Source organism: Zonotrichia leucophrys, chromosome 11 (assembly GCF_028769735.1).
Source record: "Zonotrichia leucophrys gambelii isolate GWCS_2022_RI chromosome 11, RI_Zleu_2.0, whole genome shotgun sequence".
NCBI classification, from domain to species: domain Eukaryota; kingdom Metazoa; phylum Chordata; class Aves; order Passeriformes; family Passerellidae; genus Zonotrichia; species Zonotrichia leucophrys.
The window spans coordinates 4,607,377-4,627,026 of NC_088181.1; the positions used below are offsets into that span (position 1 = coordinate 4,607,377).

Here is a 19,650-nt window from a genome sequence, read left to right on the forward strand (position 1 = left end):
GTAGGCAGAAAGTAAAAAGCAATCACCAGGGCTTACTTGCAACATAAGTTCACCTTTCTGAATGCAAAAACATTCATGATTTCTTTTGACTTACTAAAATATTAGAACAAAAAATAAAATTTAAAAAAAGTGAGGTAATATAAAAACAATCCTGCAACACTACAACCATATGAAAATGTGGAAAAATAATAGAAATGAAAAGTCTCACCCAAGAATGAAAACAGAGGAATCCTTTTTGAATTCATCAAGAATCTTAAAACAAACAAAAAACAAACAAAACATAAAAAAAGGGAAAAAACATAAAGAATATCCAATTTTCTATCTAAGTCCACCTAATAATGTCCATTGGTTTGGAAAGGGGAAATAAATGCCTATCTGCTCTAGAGCAGTTGCACACAAGTTGGCAAGACACATTTTTAATTAAATACATAAGAAAAACCATACTGCCAAGGCTGGCAACTGCACTTCAGGCCTTTCAATGTGAACACAATTCTCATACAAAATACTTGCTTTGACAAAGCACAAGCAGTCAAATTTCTGGGGAGCTTTTACTGTTTGATACCACAGAAAAACTGGAATTAAGTATCATTCATCACATTTATTCAAGTGAATATAAAACCTAAATTGTTTCTAGCTTGGCACAGCATCGTTAGAGATTTCAGGAAACTTATCAAGTGACCCAAAGCACTTGTAAGCAAATTGAGAAATTTCTTTGCAATGATTCACACAGGGCAATAACAGGAGCTTAAAGAAGTCAGAGAGGCTCCTTGCTGTGTGTTTTACTCTTCAGCTTTCTGCTCAGGCTAATTAACAGGACTTTCATGGCCAAAACTAAAATCCTGCCAGTTAATCTAGGGGTTTTATCACTTCACCATGATTTCAGCATCACTTTTAAACAGCACAAGCTGTATTGCCAGAAAATCAGCATTGACTTTGACTATCTAAGCTTCTACTTTAGCATCTGCAAAATTAAAGTTGAATCCACAATAAGCACATAGTGAAGAAAGACATTCATGCAAGTAATTTCAAATTATGTGTTTTCACACAGTTTTAAAGGGTTCCTAACTTTCAGAGTCACTAAAAGTATGCAGTTTCCACCAGCTTCATGAATCTGTACAGCAAATACAAGGAAACAGTCAGGCAGTTGCCCACTTGAATTAGCTAAAATGTAATTCCACAGCATTTATGCCTCCCAAGGACTGTCTCATGCATGTCCTCTAATGGACTTGCTGCTGCTAATCTGGAATATGGAATTGCTCCTACCAGTAAAAAATACCAGCCAAACCTAATGAAAAGACATTCTGAACAAACTCACGAAAGCATCCTGAACAAACTCACAAAATTAGTTCCTCCTAAAAACCCACCAGTGTCTGTGCCTGTCTTTACTACCAACACCCAAGAAGCATCATGAATGACTTGTTCATCTCCTTAGGCCAATTGCTAACAGTGATTGTTATCTACACATCAAGTACAGCACTCATTCTTTTTCTGGTACAAGAACAAGGAAAAAAGAAAATCAGTAACAAACAAAAAGATAACCAGCTCTGACTACTCTGATGCAGCAGTTGAACAGCATGAAGACAATTTATTAAAAGCTTACCAATTTCTGTTGTTCAAACATGATTTTCTTGTAGAACAAATGAAATTGTTCAAAAGTAAGCTCTTCCTTGTGAGCACCTATTTCCTACAACAGAAAGTAGCACACAGTGAATTTAGAATTCCTTGAACTGCCCCTTGCACAATGAACAAGTTACTCTTACTCCAGTTGGCATTCTCTGTTCTACTCCAACTTGAATTTTTAAATTTATTTATGTTTTTAAGAATACAAACAAGAAAACAGATGTTGGTTTATGACATGGTGTTCCTAGCCCCCATCTTTGGCCTTGCATTTTGCACCCTCACTCCACTTCCATAACCAAGAGAGAAGAAGAGCATCATTTAGTCATTGTGAGCTGGGCCAGCAGAAGCAAGAATGTCTGCTTTAAGGGTGGAGAATTGGAAAGCAGGAAAGGGTGGGGATATTCAAGGTTCCTGTAGGAACGGAATGACCTTCAAAAGTTATTAATATTGGCATTAGTTGGAGAGAAGAGGTTATTAGTTAATAATATTGAAAAAAAATTATTATTAAATTCATGTAGAAAAAAGAAAAAATACTTTTCTATGTACTTGCTCAGTACTGGAGCTCAAAAGCCAATGTTGGCTTTGGGGACCACACAATGAAAAGAAGGAACATTTATATCTGTATTTTCTTATACCCTCAGATACAGGCAAAGCCAAGCTGACAGATTAATCACTGTACATGATATAAATCAAAAAAAAAGGAAGTGTCCTAAAAAGAAACATCAACACTTATCAGATACTACCAAACACATTTGAGTAATCAGGTAATTACCGCAAATTTATCCTTCAAGTACTTCATGCTGCTCACTTTGAAGTTTACTTGGGGAAGGACAGTTTTCAGCTCTCTAAGACTGATACTGGGGGAAAAAGAGGAAAAAAAAAAGGACAGCAAAATCACCACAATGTGCTGTGTCTAGACAGCTACTCATATATTTTTATCAACACAAAAATGTGACTATTGAAACATTTTGCGTGGAGTTCATCTCACATACCTGTAAACTTATATATACTTAACAGCTACATGGAAGCAAGTAGACATGGAGAAACAGGCATTTCAAGTAATTTGGAATTAAAATAACTATGTTTCATAGATATGTATCTCTGTCTCAGCAATAATCAGATCTAGATAATCAGCTCAAATGTAGATGTTTATACATGGTCAGATGAACTCCAGCCTTTCTTTCACTGAAATTGGATTACAGGCACAGAAAACATCAAGCAAAGGCTGTACTGAACAGATGAGCACAAACAGAGAATAAAAAACCCCAATTTTCAATACCATTTTAACCTTTTTCTCTGGATGTTATTCAGTCTGGTAACGCTGATTTGCAGCAGCAAGACTCTTCCCTTGTGCAACATCTGAACATGATCTCATTCTTCTCTCCCAACCAAGTCTTCCCTTCCAGTTCCATTTACACAGACCTGCTAGTTCTTTTCACAGAGTTTCAGAATGCCCAATGATATCCCAGTAACACTTCAAAAACAAAAGTTTTCTGGATAACAGCAAGGCAGCACAGGTACAAGACCTGTAAAGCCCACAAAATATTAAAGCAATGCCAACAACATCCAACAAAACAAGACTGAGGGACTCTGCCTTGGCCTACAGGACAATTCAGGAGCCATTAAACCTCTGCAAACACAAGGTCAGAACAGAGTTGCTTGAAAGCAACAAAACCAATCAGCACGCAGATGAAAGTAACAGTTCCATTCCACATTGTCCATTCCAGCAGCTACCCTGTGATATTCTCATCTCCATTGTGCAAGAGGGAAAGAGGCAAAGCAAGAAGGAACTAAGCCAAATTCCATGCCCAAGCCAGATTAGAACTCAGGAAATTCCTGGCTTTCCGCCTTGTCGCCAGACTCTGGGAAAAAACCACTATTAGGAGCAAGAAGGAGCACTCCATTTGTACACTAAACACCAAGCACAAGCCATTTCCTCTGGCCAAACTAGGGCAAGAGAAAACAAAGAGCTGGGACTTCATTACCACTGGAAAAAGATCAACCTGCGGAACAGGACTTGCCTGGTAGCCTTACAATTAACCTTCCTAAAAACCACAGCTCTGAACACAACAGACCTCAGTCCAAACTCCTATCCTGAATTTTTCTAAAAGCATGAATCATCTAGGAAGAGAAGCGCAAGTCTTCTTGATCCCAACCAAGCTGCCTTGTAGCAATAAAACAATCCTAAAGCAACAAATGAAACCTCTTCAGCAGACACCTACTGTCAGCCCCAGCTGCTCCATCCTAACATTTGCTTTTGCTTTGTGAACCCAACAGCACACCCCCATTGCAGGGTTAGTTCTGAAAATGCATCGGGGGTAAAGTCAATGTCCAGTAGAGGATGGGACTGTGGCCAGCTGGGGAAACACAGCTGTGAAATGGGGTCTCAGCTCAGCCTGCACTGTGCCACAGGCTGTCTGCACTAAGGTGTGATTTCCTGCAATACCACAGCCTCAGCCACACGGTGAAACACCTCACTGCAGTTTGCTTTTGGGAAAAGCTGTACACAACAGGGAAAGCATGAGCTTTTCTACACTGATTTGTACTTAATAATAAAATGCATGTTCCAGACAAAGAGAAAAAACAGTGAAACGATAACACAGAAGGGAGGAAAAGTTAACATTCTTCTCAGTGCCACACAATTTCTGGCAACTCTAAGGAGAGGTGTGCAGCTGAATTCATTTTTTAAAATGTCTCCTTTGTGTGTAAAAGCTACAAAGCCACATCACAGATGGACCTGAAAGGAGCTACTGAAACCCAAACACATGAAGCCACACATCACACTGGGAGCTAGAGCCCCTGGGTTCTTGAGAAGCACCAGGTCAGAGGTGATTGTTTGGCTTTGGTCCATCCAAATACAAGGCAGAGACATGCCCATGGCCAGGCAGTTGCCAGCCAAACTGAATCCCTAAAATAACACCTTGCTCATTCTGGCAAAGTAATTCTAGGCTAAAATTTAAAATACTTAGCTGTCATCATTTGTTTCCTCGTTATACCATGTACATAAACCTGAGGGAATGCTATGAACACATTGTATTTAGCAAAAGGCAAAACTCAAGTTGCTAAAGCAAAGGCAAATGCCATTTTCAGAGATCTCATACTCCACATTTTGGACAATGAATTCTTTATTTCTTTTCATTCCATGTTAGAATCTGCAACAAAAAGTCACTGAAAGTCTGAAAAAAGACAGAATTTCTTACCTATTTTTTCTAGTTTGATCAACAGAATAGATCTGCTTTCTCAGCCAGCTTGTAGAAGAGGGAGAAAAAAGAATCATAGAATTATAAAGAATATACAGCCAATGAAATTTCAAAATCTATAGACAAAACTCAATAGAAATACTTAAAGGTCTTATGATTCATCTCTTTTAGCAAAGCAAAAACATTACCAGTGCAGCATTCAAGGATCCAGCCAGTTTTTTTTACCACATTTGTAAACATGTACTTTGCTGCATTTTACAGTCACATAAACAACACAGGAAGGGGAAGGGTGGGCAGAACAGAAAAGAATGAGTAACCAGAAGCTGTAAAAAAGTAAGAGGATAAAGTGAGCCAAAACTTCAGCTAATCTAAACTGGAGTAACTCCATGCAGTCAATGATTTCTGCCAGATTTATCTTTGAGCTGTTGGCTCAAATATCTGTTAGATGCATAAAAATTAAAAACTAGAGGGAAGGGAGAGGGTTTTAAGGAATTTTAAAGAAAATCCTCATTACAGTGCATGTCAGTTTTAGATGCACAGTAAAATATTTTTAGTTGCACCAATAGTAAATAAATACATATGCAATTTTTATCTAAAAGATGACTGCACTGCTAAGCTGATCTTGAGCCTCAACAGGAATTGTTCTTGTTTGACAACACCAGTGTCAAGGGCACAGTTTGGTCAGGGAGCAAGCAAGGGCAGAGCATTTCCTCACTAACAGCAGTGATGGAAAGCAATGGGGTATGGAGACATTACTGAAAATACTGAAATTCTGAAACCTTGTCCACAGAACTGGCAATCCGAGCCTGAGCAGTTTCACACACAACATGCTCCAAAGGACAAAGGTGCAGTTTCACCTTCATATGGCTGATTTTTGAATTTTCCAAGAAGCCAACACACAAACACCAGCTGCTCTTGTGACCTCATGAAGAGATTTTGTTTTGGGTGCACAGAACAAGGTGAATGGCAAGTTCACATTACTGTATGAAGCAGAATGTGACTCCAGAGCACCTATGTAGCAAAACAGACATTGAGAATTTCCATATGAGGTTTCAGTGTCCTACACTAACTGGAAAGTGTTCTTAGTGTAATTGGCAAGCACCAGTTGCTGAACCTTAAAAATTTCATTCAGATTTTCCTCTTTCAATTCCCAGTCTCAGGAAGTGAAAATATGCCCACATACCTCTCTGTGATTGCAGGTGTGGGAGCACTCATGACCTCTTGATACAAGATATTCAAGCCACACAACCATTTATCAGTATCATCTTTAGAGTCAGCTGAAAAAAGTTATATGCTATGGTAAACATCAAAGCAAAATCAACACAAAACCAAGACATAACTTGTTTAGATAAACCCTAGTACACAAAGTTGCTGATAACCTTCCTCTTTGATAAATCTCATTGCATAGCTTCATGTTGCTACTAATAAAGCTAATAAAAAACAGCATAAATTGGGGTTAGGTAAGCTCTGACAAAAAATACTTCCTTTTAGAAGGCTTTTATCAGAGGAGGAAAGTTTCAATACTTCAGCAAAAACACTATAAAACTACTGCTGAGCTCCTGTGGTAACACAAGCAAAATTCATTCTCTTGTCTTCTGTCTCCAAAGTGGCAAAAGCCCAGAACCCAGATCAGAGCAACTTGAAGGACACAGACAAAAGAACTCAGTGCTGCTGTGGAATAAGGCTGGTTCATTATATTCCCAGCAACCTACAACAAAATTACAATATACTGGCTTTTGACATAATCACCTTCTATTTATCTTAACCATGCCTTTCAACACAGATTGTTCCAGACTAAATTTTGGCAAGACAAACAGTAAGGGAGCAATGTACAAAATTGGTGTCGTGTATATAACACATTTTAATACAAGTCAAAAAAAGGTCTAAAATTCCTTATGTGGCCTAGCTAGAAGCCAGGCACATCTTCCTCCCTGCCCTGCAAATTAGTATATCACTGCTTTGTTTTGTTTAAAATTTAGATTGCCTTTCCAATTCCCAAACCAGAAGAGTCCTCATCATTTATCATGATTGCATTTGGTAATTCTTCAGCCCAACAGAAGGAAGATGAGGAACTGCTTGCTGGGCACAGCTTTCCCTAGGAAATACCAGCTAAGCTGCAATAACCTCGCATGAGATGTGATTGTTACAGCCCTCAGCTGGGCAAAGTCCATTTGATTTAGCAGGCTGGCTCTGAAATTGCATGAAGGCATTCTTCAATTAAACCAGCTCTGAAAAATTATTTTCACTCAGGAGCTGAAATCTTTTATCAGCTTTCAAAGCAAACAAGTTTCTCAAAATGTGAAGATTACATTTTATTTAAACATACTTGCAAACAATGCTTTATACCCCAAGGATGAAGCTGGAGCCCAGCCTCAGCTCCCCATTGAAATGTTTTTCAATTAGTTACAATTTTGGAAAGAACACCCACCACCACTGCCAAACCAATTCTTCTCCCAAGACAATTCTGCCCCTTATGACAGCCACCATTCCCCTCAAGGAACAATTCTTTTATATTGTTTTAAGGAACCACCACAAAGCCCTTCAGCAAGGAAAAGGATTTCCCCCTGAACTGAAAGTTATGTTGTTCTGCAGCTCAGCATTACAGCAACAGCTCATGGTACCAAGTGTTTTCAAAGCATTGGCAGAGGCCTGGTTTGAGAACTGCCATGGGGAGGGACTGGAGGGGCTGTCAGAGGAAATCAAGCTGAACTCCCTGGCACAGCTGCACGTAAGCACAGCCATTTACTCACAATTTTCACAGACTTCAGTCAACAATGGTAAAACTTATTTAAAAACCTCTAAGAAAGGATTAGTCTTTCATTTCAAAAGCATCTGACTGCAAACAACTTGTATTCTAGTACTGCAATCTAGTATTGCAATTCTAGTACTTGCAATCTAGTACTGCAAAATAAGAAATTCATCCCATAAATAATTAAAAACAAAAGCTGTCAGTATTTAAATACTTACAAAGCACTCCCCTTTTGTCACATTAAGATTTTGCAATTAAGTTAAAGATTTAAATGGAGAAGCATGTTCATGCTCAGGACAGAGAGAACTACAACTCCAAATAAATCGTCTGTATGGTTCTAGACCAAGGACCCACTACAAACCTTTTAGAAAATAAATCTCTTAGTAAATTCCACTAGTTAGAAATTGTATTCAGCCTCTACTGTAAAATCTTTGGTCTCTTTCATTTCAAAATCTTTAGGTTTGTAACCCTGGATAATGTTGCCTGTAATAAAAAGTGTTCCAACCCTTTCTATAGATACAGGGTACAAATTCCCTTTGTTTCACAAGATCTCTTAATTTAAATTTATCACTTTCCAATTTTATTTATGGTCTCCTAGTACTTATTTAGAAGAGGTTTAGTATTATTAGGTGACATGCACACAAATAGCCCAGACTAAAACTTCATTTTTCCAAATTAGTCTCCAATTGCCCATAGGTGATAGGAATATTTCTGTGATACAGCTGTTTATGGCTACTACATCCAAAATCATTTTGGCCAGACCAAAAGTGTTAGGACAATATTCTGGCCACACTGAATAGCTGTCCTTAAAGAGGGCAACGTTACCTCTGCCATCAGTGCTGAAAACCTTACTGGAGTTATTTTACCTTGCTAGAAAAATCAGAAATGACACTTGCATGACGCACCACTGGGAAGTGAAACATTCCAAGTGCAGCAGGTCACAGACAAGAAGGGCTGAGTAAAAGGTCTGGCTCCAGATTTTAAGCATCTGGTGCACTCCTGAACTGCAGAAGTTAAAACCACAGTATTCTGTGCATTCCTGTTCCATCAATGTGTTTGACTTGTTCAATCAGTAACCTTAAAGAAGAAAGAAAAAAGATAAAAGTACCTGCTAAACTTAAGGTGTTGAGGACAAACTGGGTTCCATAAAAAACAGTAAAGCAGTGTTCTTCTCTGTGCCTTGCTTTGCAACGTTCAAAGTCCTTTGAATTCTTTCCTGGGCGAATTTCTTTTATTTCCATCAGATCCACTGAAAGGAAACAACATTCAGTCAGTACAACTGCAGAGCCTGAAATGGAAGGATGTATAACTCAAAGTATGCACACACATATAAAATAGCTATATATGTAAAAATGTAGATCTGTATTGGACAAGAAATGCAAATTGTGCCAGCTTTCAATCCATAAATCCACAAATAAATGGTAACAGACAATAGTAGAAAAGGACCAGAAGAAGAAAAATAACCTGTCATATTTTTATTACTTCACTGTCACTGATTTTCCATGGACAAGGTGCATACACATGGCCCTTTGGGTCACAGAAAAAGTGATTTAACAAATGGCATTAACTCTAATCAAGTAATTGCCCAATTGCCATGAAAACTGTTCATAAACAAAAAAGAAAATATACAATTCTACCTTACCCACCTAAACCATCCACATAAATCTTACATAGCTAACCTTGTCAGCTAGTACAGTCACTGGTACTTTCAAGGAAAATATTTGAAGTAGGAATATAAAGAGAAAATCAAGCTTAATAATTAAAATGTTTGTGAGTTTTCTGATGGCCAGCTGCAGAGCGATCTGTGTTATTTAACATAACCTGTTGTGTCACTTTCACCTCTCAGCTCTCCAGAGAACACAGGCATGCTGGAGCACAGCAGAATGGGAACCCTGCACAGGCACACGCTCCCCCAAGTCAGCTCCCTGTTTTCAAACCCTTGCTACAGGGCCTGCAGAACAGGAGGGAGACAGCACTGAAATAGAAATATGTGTGCTCTCAAGATAAGATACTTATTAGAAAACTGAGGAAGTGGTTTTGCTCTGCCTGTGGACCAGAGAAATAAACAGCTCTTTCCACTTCTGGACAGTCTTGACTTACGAGCTACAGGACAAAGTGTGAAGAAAAACATTTCATGGCTCCTCTCAAAATGTGTTTATCAGACCTAGCAAGATCCAAGGAAAACAGCTGAGGGTTTCTGTCCCTGCATTTAAGAATGCCACAATATAAACCCCCTGTTTTAAATGAGCACCTCATCAGTAACAGGAGACCTTTAAGAACATAATGAAACAGCAGCTCTGCTGCCAGACACAGGTGAGCAGAACAATAGCAAAGCTTCCACCTGTGTAATGCTGCATTTCTATGATACCAGCATGGACAGACAAGCAAGGAAGTTTATCAACAAAATCCTGATAACAAAACATTAATTCATCTTGGAACTTCTCTGCAAAGTATCCTAGGCTAAACTTCTACCAGACACTCCTTTCTCACAGTCATTAAACAACTTTTACTGTGAAAATCAGACCTCAAAGGTTAACCTGAACTAATTATAGGATACAAGCATCTTTCTTACGTGATTTTTTCCAAGAATCATTATTCTCAAGGTAGAGGTTTTAATGTCTCAGCCTCCCTCTCAAACCACAAAAATATCTCCTAAGATCTGCATGTCTGATTGGTGAAGACCCCTAAATTTAGATGCAAACTTCTAAAATAAATTCACACTGTGCCTATAAATGACCAGGAACCAAAAGCTCCTAATGATGATTCTGATCCCTTTACCATTCAGAGTCTCAATTGGATCCCTAAAGATGTATCCAAATTACCATCCTAAATGTCACCATCTAAAAAAGCTGATCTTACACCATGAATTTACATTAATATCAACAGAGAAGAATGAGAATGCAGAGACAGAAATACCCAGATGGAGAGGGCAGGAGGCTGCATGGCTGCAGTAATGGCACGGGACTGCACACCAGGCTGCCTCATTCCAATCATTGGCAACCCCAGCCACCTCCTCTGCTTTCCCTTCACCCAACAAATCCCTGCTGAAAAACACTGTTTTAACTTCAAAGTGAATCATACCTTTCCTTTCAAAGTCCTTTAAATCCACATACATGAACAACACAACAATAGGCCCTCTCAAAGTACAAACTAGAAGCAGTGATAAAAGCGATTTCACAACCTGCATTGCTGTTGTCATTTCCAGGGTCTCTTACCTCACACTGACCTCTGAAATAAACACACAAACTTACCCAATGTCTCCCCTCAGTTACACACTCTCTACAGTCCTTCTCCTTGCACTACAGCCTTCCAACCCCACCGTCCCCTTCTCCTGCATGAACCTATGTGTATATACAGAGTGGCACAAGGATTTCTGTATGCACAGACATGTTACTGCTTCTGCAAATGGTTTTTCAGAAAAGGTTTCGCTATATCCTAATTGCTAAACATTCAGTAAATAGAGGAATGGTTCAGCAAGAGAACAAAACTGAGTGAAAGAGAGGAGAAATAAATATTTATATTAAAAAACTTAAATTCAAAATTTAGCATCCCTATTATTTTCAGGCAACATATTCTATATATACTACAAAATTTGGGCAAGATATCATTACGTTTCCTTAGAAAATAAATAAAACAGGTACAAAACACAAGTTTTGTTAAACATTCTTTAGATTTTTACAGAAATAAAGATGTAATGCACATTATAGTTTCAAAAAATTAATCGAAAATACATGTATGACTTTTAATGACATTTCATAGTGTTGGTTAGGATGTATTACTCTACATTATTGAAAGAAAAGCCAATGATCAAAGGGAAAAAAGAGAAATATGAACACCAAGCATTAATTCTGGTCTTGCACTAAGCTCTGTGTCCTTCACAGGATGCCCAGGAGCTCCAGAATGGCTGATTCCAACTATACCAAGAAAGGAGCAGGCCAGGAAAAGCTGCAGCATGTTTCAGACTCAGATTAGTAAATCAACTGTACCAACGTAGTTGTTACGCAGTCACTGTGAACTTTTTTAACAGCACAATCTGTCACTGAACAATTAAAATGTAATTTCATACCTATGCCAGAACTGCAGGCACAACACTTCAGACACTATCTTTGTACTGCCTTGGAGTACTGGAGCTTTCCTCCCTCTCAATCCCACATGCAAACTGCAGAGCCATATCCTGCCCTGGCTTCACAGACACGTATTCCCGGGGCCTGATATATCCAAAAAAAGCACAGACCAGGACAGATACACCTTGCACAGTCAAACCAAATCCAATACACTAGCAGGTGCAATTTCCACAAAAAAGGTGAAAGAAGATTAAAATATTTCCTAAGGAAACATGAATCAAAGTAGAGAAATTGACTCACATCCAGCAAGACAAGGAGAGCACTACCCCAGCACAGCCAGTCCCCAGCCAGCCAGTTTATAAAAGTCTAGTGCCACTCTAAAACCCACAATTAGCTTCCAGTTCATCCATCCCTTTATGTGACTATTTCCCCAGGTTGAAGGGATCTCCTTAGCAGCCTCATCAGTCACGGATTGATTCTGGCAACTCCCTCAAGAGGCTCTTAAGGAGACCAGACTCCAAGGCACCTTCAATTATCACACTGTCTCAGGTTCTGATCTGGATGTGCATTCGAGGCAGTTCAGAGCCTGAGGCTGCCAAACTTCAGCTCCTGCTGCTGTGTTTGGCAAATCAGTGAATCCAATGGATCCTTACACTACTACATTGATACTTTCCCAATACTGCACAGATGAATTGCTCAGTGCCTTCCAGGGCACCTGACAGAGCTCTTGACTGCCATGAACTTAACAATAAACTTTTGATCCTCAGCATCTCCACTGATCTCCATTCAAATAACCCAGCAGCAGCAGCGATCATGTTCAGTCACACACTTGCAGGTACAAATTCCTGTTACATTTCCTGCAGTCAAACTTGGAGGTAGATGGTAAAACAGAATCTGCATTTCACCACAGCAGGTGCTGTGCAAGTCGAGGGAAGACATGATACAAGATAACCAAAAGTAGAAAACTAATGTCAAGAGAACTGTGGAAAAAAACCATTCCATTGTTATACACAACACTATGCTGCACTTCTATTAAAAGAGCGAAGTTCTGGCTCTGTCTGCCACAATGGTCATCCACCAGCCACCTCTGGGTGGGAACAGAACCATCCAGCACCTGGACAGACAGGTGGGCTGGGGAACAGACCCTGCTGAAAACCAGTGCCACCAGCAGAGCACCTTCTGTGAGCTGCAAGTGTCCATCTACGTTCACTGGAAGAAGGAGAGTTTGCAAGAACACCTTTGGTGAAGTCAGGTGATGTTAGCCTGGACCATCAGGCTGCTTGCATGTAAATGCATGGGTCAAAAAATTTTAGAAGCTGTCAACCCATCAAGGTACCCTTGATAGAAAAGTCTACAGTAACAGTGTAAAAGTTTACCTGAATCTGCCATTAAGGACTACAGAGTTCTGTAAGATAACATTCCTGATTTAAAAGCCCAGATACCCCAGGAGTCCTTCAGTGTCTGTGGCCACAAATGGTGCTCAGCTCAAAACTCAGTCATGTACTTAATGAAGGAAAAGCAAAAGCCTACAGAGAGTTTCAGAGTAGGCTTACAGAGTCAGAAATCATGCTGTGAGCATTATTTCAGTAAGTCTCAAGAAGACTTAAGGGAAACTACTAGTAATGTTTTGAAGAAGAAAATAAGAGACTCTCATCACCCAAGGTGTGTGCACCAAGACATGAGCTGGCCATTCTCTCTATGAATACAATTGCATTTTCATGTGTATATATGTATAGTAATATTCTGCACTCAGAACCAGATATTTTTTTCCAAAAATTTGCATTACAAAATATTCCAAAGTAGATTTCATTTTAGAAAGTGAGAAACTGCCCACTGCAACAGAGGCTATGTGCAAATGAGTGCCCAGTGAATGAAGAAAGCCTTTAGTAGCCTTTTGCAAATGTACTTCATGGTGGTTAGTGAGGACAATGGCTCTGCTCTCACTTCTGCAGCATTAAATATTAACTACCCAAGGTGTGTTTTAACAGCCTCTTTTTATTCAGAGCAGCAATGAAACACAAATTGTCTGTCACTCTAGAGGGAACAAGGTGAGGCTTCTCTTGGAGGACAAAGTCACAAGAAAGCAGAAATGTCCTGCAGCATGGCAGCCCAGATGTGGCAGGGACAGTAATTCAGCTCATATAAACAGAGAAGTTTACTGAGACATTCAGCAGCCCAAGGAAGTCATTAGATCAGCCACAAAACTACTGAGAACACAGTTACAAGGATGAAACCTGAGAGACAGTGTGGTGCACCTTGAGAAAGCACCCATGAGTACCTTTCCAGGGGTCCTCTGGGGATTTAGCTGAGTGACTGACACCAGGTTTAGAGAAGTGCACCTTTTAAACCCACAGCGTTTTACGTAATCAGGGCACACAGAGCTGGCATGAACAGTAACAACAAATTACTGCTAAATTCATAACTTCTCACTGGATTGTTTAGTACAGCACCATGTTACAGTGCTTCCCAGTCTGAGCTCTAAATTCAAGGGGCTGTACACCTGGCTACTGTTTTCATATTAAAAATTAAAGGGTATCTCCACAAAATGACATAAGAATAGAGTAACATTTATATATGTGCTCATAAAAGTTTACATTCTGCTCCATGCAACAAAACAAAACAAAGATGTTGGCATATAAGCCTGACTTTGGGAAAAGGATGGAGTACCTACATCTGACACTCACTTCCATCAACACCTTAGGGGTGCTGAGGTCTGCGCAGTTCATTCCATCCCTGTTTTGCTGGCTGGCCATGACAGGAAGTCTGGTTGTTGTAAGTTAGCATCAGACATTGCAGAACTGAGCTGCTAAAGGGAAGACATTATTTGAAAGGAGCTAGAGGCTACACATGTTCATTTTTTCATTTGACCACAGAAACCAAGCTCCATGTACTCAGCTGAAGACTTACACAAAGATCCCCTGGCTAACAACTGAAATACAGCCATTTCAAAACACACCAAAAAAAGGTAAATTTTAATGCTCCTTTGTGAAGCTACTCCAAAAAGAGCCAGTAGTGAATTAACTTTGCAATGACATATTGTTCTTTAACAGTATGCAGAATACAGAAAGCCAATGACCAAATAGAGACTCGGGGTTTTAAATCTGAGTTAAGTTTATTTATTACTTTAAGTCTGAAACAGTAAGGAAATTCAGACAAAAATTCTGCTAGCAGTAAGGAAAACAAAGGTCCCTACTAGAAATCAGCAAGATCAAGTCCAGTATTCAAGCCAAATTAAGCGCTCATTTCATACTCCTCACCAGAATATATAGATGCTCATCACTTCTCCCAGACAGGTACAGATCTGTAAATGTTTATACCATCTCCTCCAATGGGGAAAAAAAAGGCTTTCCACCACAGAAGAAATTTACATTGATAATAACAATTCTACTAAATAAACGACTCAGCTGTTTAACACATAGAAAACAATCAATGTTTAAGAACGTGAGCCACATGCATGAATACACTCTTATGTGTTAAGTTTTTGAAGTTCCCCAATGTATCTGACAGCCAAAAGGATGCACAGCATAAAAATGTGCTCTCTTTGGCAGTCATTTTAGCAAAGATTTTAAAACCAACATTATCAAAATTTAATTTCAAGGCAAAGATGCTGCTGGGTAAAATTCACAAAATAAAACCAAGATAAAAAACCCTTGTTAGGTAGAACAGCGCTGCCTATGGCAACACACAGAAGGTTGCCATTAAATTAAACTCCAGATCCCTGCTTTTCCCCTCACCCTGTCAGCTGAATGTGGCCTGACCTGGTGCTGGTATCTACATGACTCTATTACAGATGCTCAGCTCCTATAATGAGCTTTGATCATTAAATATCCAGGTGCAACATTTGGCAGAAATTAGCGATTCCTGCTTAGCAGTGTAACAAAGTCTGAAAGCACAGGACAATCTTACAGATTGAGAAAAAGCAGAGCAGCTCCCACAGGTTCTAATTCTACTTTTAACATGAATTTACTAAGTCTGATTTTAGTTTTCATACTCCCTTTACCTGTGAAACATGAAAATTCAAGCTCATTTTATGTCTGGGTTTTTTAATCATGTTCTAGAGGACAAATTCTGTAAAATCTCCCCTTTTCAGCAGGGAAGAAAATCTCAAGTGAACTTAACATTTGATAACACTTTTCTTAGTTTAAATGAAAAATTGGTAATGCTAAATGACTTTGAGATGGCAAATTTATTTTAAAATGGTCATTTTTTTTTCTACAAATTCTGGAAAAATATTATTACACATAAAGCTAGAGCAGTGAGACAACGTGAAAAGAGCAGTTCACTTTAATTCTAAAATAACATGTTATGCATTGTCAAACACGGGTTTCTGATATAAATGGAAAAAAGACACAAGATAGTATTATTGCATTAATAAAGGTCTGGGCTGCAGAAAATAGAAATGGCTGCTATTGTTGTACTGTGGTGTGTCACAAGCATCAAAAGCTTCAATTTAAGCACAGCCTTTATTCCCCTGCTTCATAATTCTGCAATTACATTGACATGATGCCTGCATCTCTGCCACTCCCCAGTCCAGCTACTTCATCCTCTGAGAAAGTTTTCAGAATAAATTAATACTAACATTTCTCTTCCCACCTTATCTACACCCTGACCTCTCACTCTACATACAGAAAGAGCAGTTTCACAGCTGATATATAACTTTTTCTAACTATGGCCCTCTGATGCTTTAAACCTATTTCTTGTTATGAGCTTGCACAACTAAATTGTCACTAGATATTTTTATTATGGAATCTTTTGCAATAAATAAAGAACATGAAAAAAACATGAAAAGGTTATCTTTCTTTTCTAAAAAATAAGGGATTAAAATATGGTTTATATAATTTTACAAAAGCAGGTCACCTCTTCATATTAAAAAAAATCCTAAGTATTCAAAAACAGAGAAATCATCTTCAGTCCTCAAATAGAATGTTCCTTGAAATGAGCATGCTTGTATTACAGAGAATCACACACTTGCACATTCAAGGATGGCACCACAGATTTCTGAGAGTATAAATTCTCCTGGCTGTGAATCATCCCTTCACTCAAGGGATTCTTGGAAGAATATGCAGAAACTCACACATTTTCCAGTGACTAATCCAACTCTAGTCACCCAGAGCTTTCCCTTAATAATTGTCCTGAAAGCACTTTGCATCTGAGAAAGAATGGAATACCCATAATGGATCAGCTTCCTGGAGATTTACACCTCACCACCTGCTTGCTCTACAAAAGCTTAAATATCCTAACTTTGGGGCTTCATTCATTCATTCATGTGCATATAAATGCTGTACCACAATTTGGGAGTTTGGAATGCGCTCTCAGACAGCAAAGCCCAGGTGTCTCAGCAGGCTGAGGGCAAACCCTGCCCTGCCTTGGCCACCTCTCCCTTCCCCTCTGCCTGTCACTGCTGTCCCGGGGGGGACAACGCCCCCAGGGACACTCTGAGGTGGGCAGAACCACCCTGGGGTGTGTGTGACCCATCCAGACCCACAGACAGCTGTAAAGGTTACACACACAATAAAAATACACAGCAGACCCATCAGAGGCAAGGCACGGCAACAGACCATGCTGGCAGCTCCACAGTCACCCACCCAGAATGCAGGGATTAACTTCTGCAGGAAAAGGGTCCATTACAAATTAAACAAGCAAATCAAATCCCTCTGTACAAGGAAACCAAACTTTTCTTCTCTCATGCAAAAATAAGTTAATCCTCTCAAATGCCTGTCTGGGTACACAAGTGAGACTAACCTTGGAATTTAACTGCTTAATATTGGGCTGTGAAAATGTTACCTCAAATTTTTGTCGTGCACAGTCAGAAATACAGTGCCTCTTGATCTACTGTTGAAATAGCATATCCTTCTCTAAAGGACACAACCAACCTGTGTTCTTGCATTTAGGGGAAAATACAGAGGTTTCTCCCCAGTTCCTTTCTGTTAGAAATTCCTTTTGTATATGGCAACTCAAGTCTCTCAAAAGGTCAATGTAAAAGCTCCAGTACTTGGACACTGTGTGATCTGAACCACACAATGAAGACAAGGATTGTTTAAACCAGATTTCCTAGCCTTTGTAAATCCTCACTTCTTACCACACCAAAGGCCTGGATCTAGGAAGAGTTTTCTGAAGTTTCTCATCCAGAGAAACACATCTGCACTGAGCAGGAAATATCCTTAATTTTAGCAACTCTTTCACTCTATTCTAAACAGATATGCTGGCAGGTTTTCAACACAAGGGGCCTTTTATGAGCAATGCAATTTAAAATACACAGTAGTGCCACATTTGGGCCCATGGGGCTGTGTAAATATTTATATAAGCATAGCTAATCCTACATCTCTCCCCTGCTCTGGTCAATTTATTCCAGAATAAGAGTAGCTGCCTTTTTGTTATTGTGAGGCTTAACTTAAATCATTTCCAAAACAATATTAACCAAACTTGGAAAAGGTCATTGTAATAATTATAATCAACTCTGGCTTAGAGGAATTTGAGTGTTCTTCAAACATTTACAGTCCATCAGCAAGAAAATCAGCACTATGACATCCAGAATTCACAACACAACACAGGACTCTGTCTTTGCTATCTATTAGCAGCCTATTTTTGTCCCCAAAGTTAAAGAACTCTCCTCACTCTCTGATTTAGAAACACAAACCCATAGCAGATGCTAACATTGAGTTTTCTGCCTTCTGTAAAGAGCAGTTGCCAAACTTGAGTTAAAATAGCACACATGGAACAGGAAACCATCTTAACTTTCCCACTCATACTGAATATTAATTGGTTTTGGACTGACACACATGCAAACAGCAACCATTAAGATCATATCATGAATATTAGATTTTGTACAGCCTTATTATATGAATATATTATAATAGCTGAGATGATAATTCTCTGCCCTAAACTACTTCAAAAAAAAAGTCAAGAAACAAAAACATGGGTTTTATTTATCACAAAGTCAATACAGTCTACCAGCATATACATTCATATTCAAGAGGCTACTCCATTCAATTCTCAAATAGCAAAGCTTCAAATCCATCATTTTTCCACTTTTCAAGCAAAAAGAAAGCCTGAGTCTCAGTCAAAAGAAGCAACAGCAACACACAAATAACTAACTAACTAAATAAAATACTTCCTTCCTCTTCAGCAAAAACACTGTCAGCAAGCTAAATCTGCAGTGACTTTCATTTCTAGTAGACCAGATATGGTTCATGGTGAGTTGGAACAACTGTTCATATCATATTCTGGAACAATACCTGCAAAATACAGCTTGTTGGGGCGGATTCGTTGATTTTTAAGCCAATAAAACAACATTTTACATATCTGTGCTTTAGACTAGGCCATATTTTCAGACCTAAACTTCCTGGCGTTACACACGTCACTGAAGTGTTGCTCAATTTAAGAAACTGCTAGAGCACTACAATTTTTGTGGAGAGGCAGATGGCTTTTGGGTAAGTCACGGATCTCGAGCAATATTCCCTGTTCTAGCCTGGATCTGGAAACAAGTCATTCCCCTGCAGGATCACCCAGGTTTAAGAGTCAAACTACAATATTCACCTTCTTTCAAAAGCATTAAAATCCATGCATGGACCAAACTAATTAATTTATTATTTATTATTACACACACACCAGCCACAGAAAGCTTTGATAAAAGGTGATTACAAGACAGAAAAAGTTGACCCCAACATCTGGAATGCAGAGTCTGCTCAGCTTTAAATTTGTCCCCTCTGTACAAATGGCTACGGCAAAACCTCAACACACGGTCAGAGATTGGTTTGGCCAGAGGACTCTGAGGTCTCCTTCCCTCACTGAGTGGTCATTTTCTGCTCTGTTTTAATCTTATTGTTCTGTGTGTAAACCCCAGGCTTTATTTGCTAAACAATATTCAAGCACTACTCTCATAACTGAATTCTACGTGCCCTCCCAGGACTTCTTTTTTGGCATGGTACCAGCAATACACTTGTACTTGCATTCACACACATCATTATAGAGAGGATAATTACCCTCATTTGTCACATAAGAAATTGGGGCAATGAAA

At 39.1% G+C, this 19,650-nt stretch overlaps 1 protein-coding gene across 6 annotated transcripts in view; it reads right to left on the reverse strand.

Moving 5' to 3' along the window:
- The window catches only part of PLCG2 (phospholipase C gamma 2), a 62,341-nt gene that overhangs the window by 30,595 nt on the left and 12,096 nt on the right, over positions 1–19,650 (reverse strand). For all 6 annotated transcript variants that reach the window (XM_064723368.1, XM_064723366.1, XM_064723372.1 and 3 more), the window contains 6 exons: positions 8,678–8,818; positions 6,004–6,097; positions 4,821–4,868; positions 2,393–2,477; positions 1,601–1,684; positions 209–252 (listed from right to left, as the gene is read on the reverse strand). In XM_064723368.1, the coding sequence (XP_064579438.1) occupies positions 209–252; positions 1,601–1,684; positions 2,393–2,477; positions 4,821–4,868; positions 6,004–6,097; positions 8,678–8,818 (496 nt within the window). The remainder of the gene's footprint in view (positions 1–208; positions 253–1,600; positions 1,685–2,392; positions 2,478–4,820; positions 4,869–6,003; positions 6,098–8,677; positions 8,819–19,650) is intronic.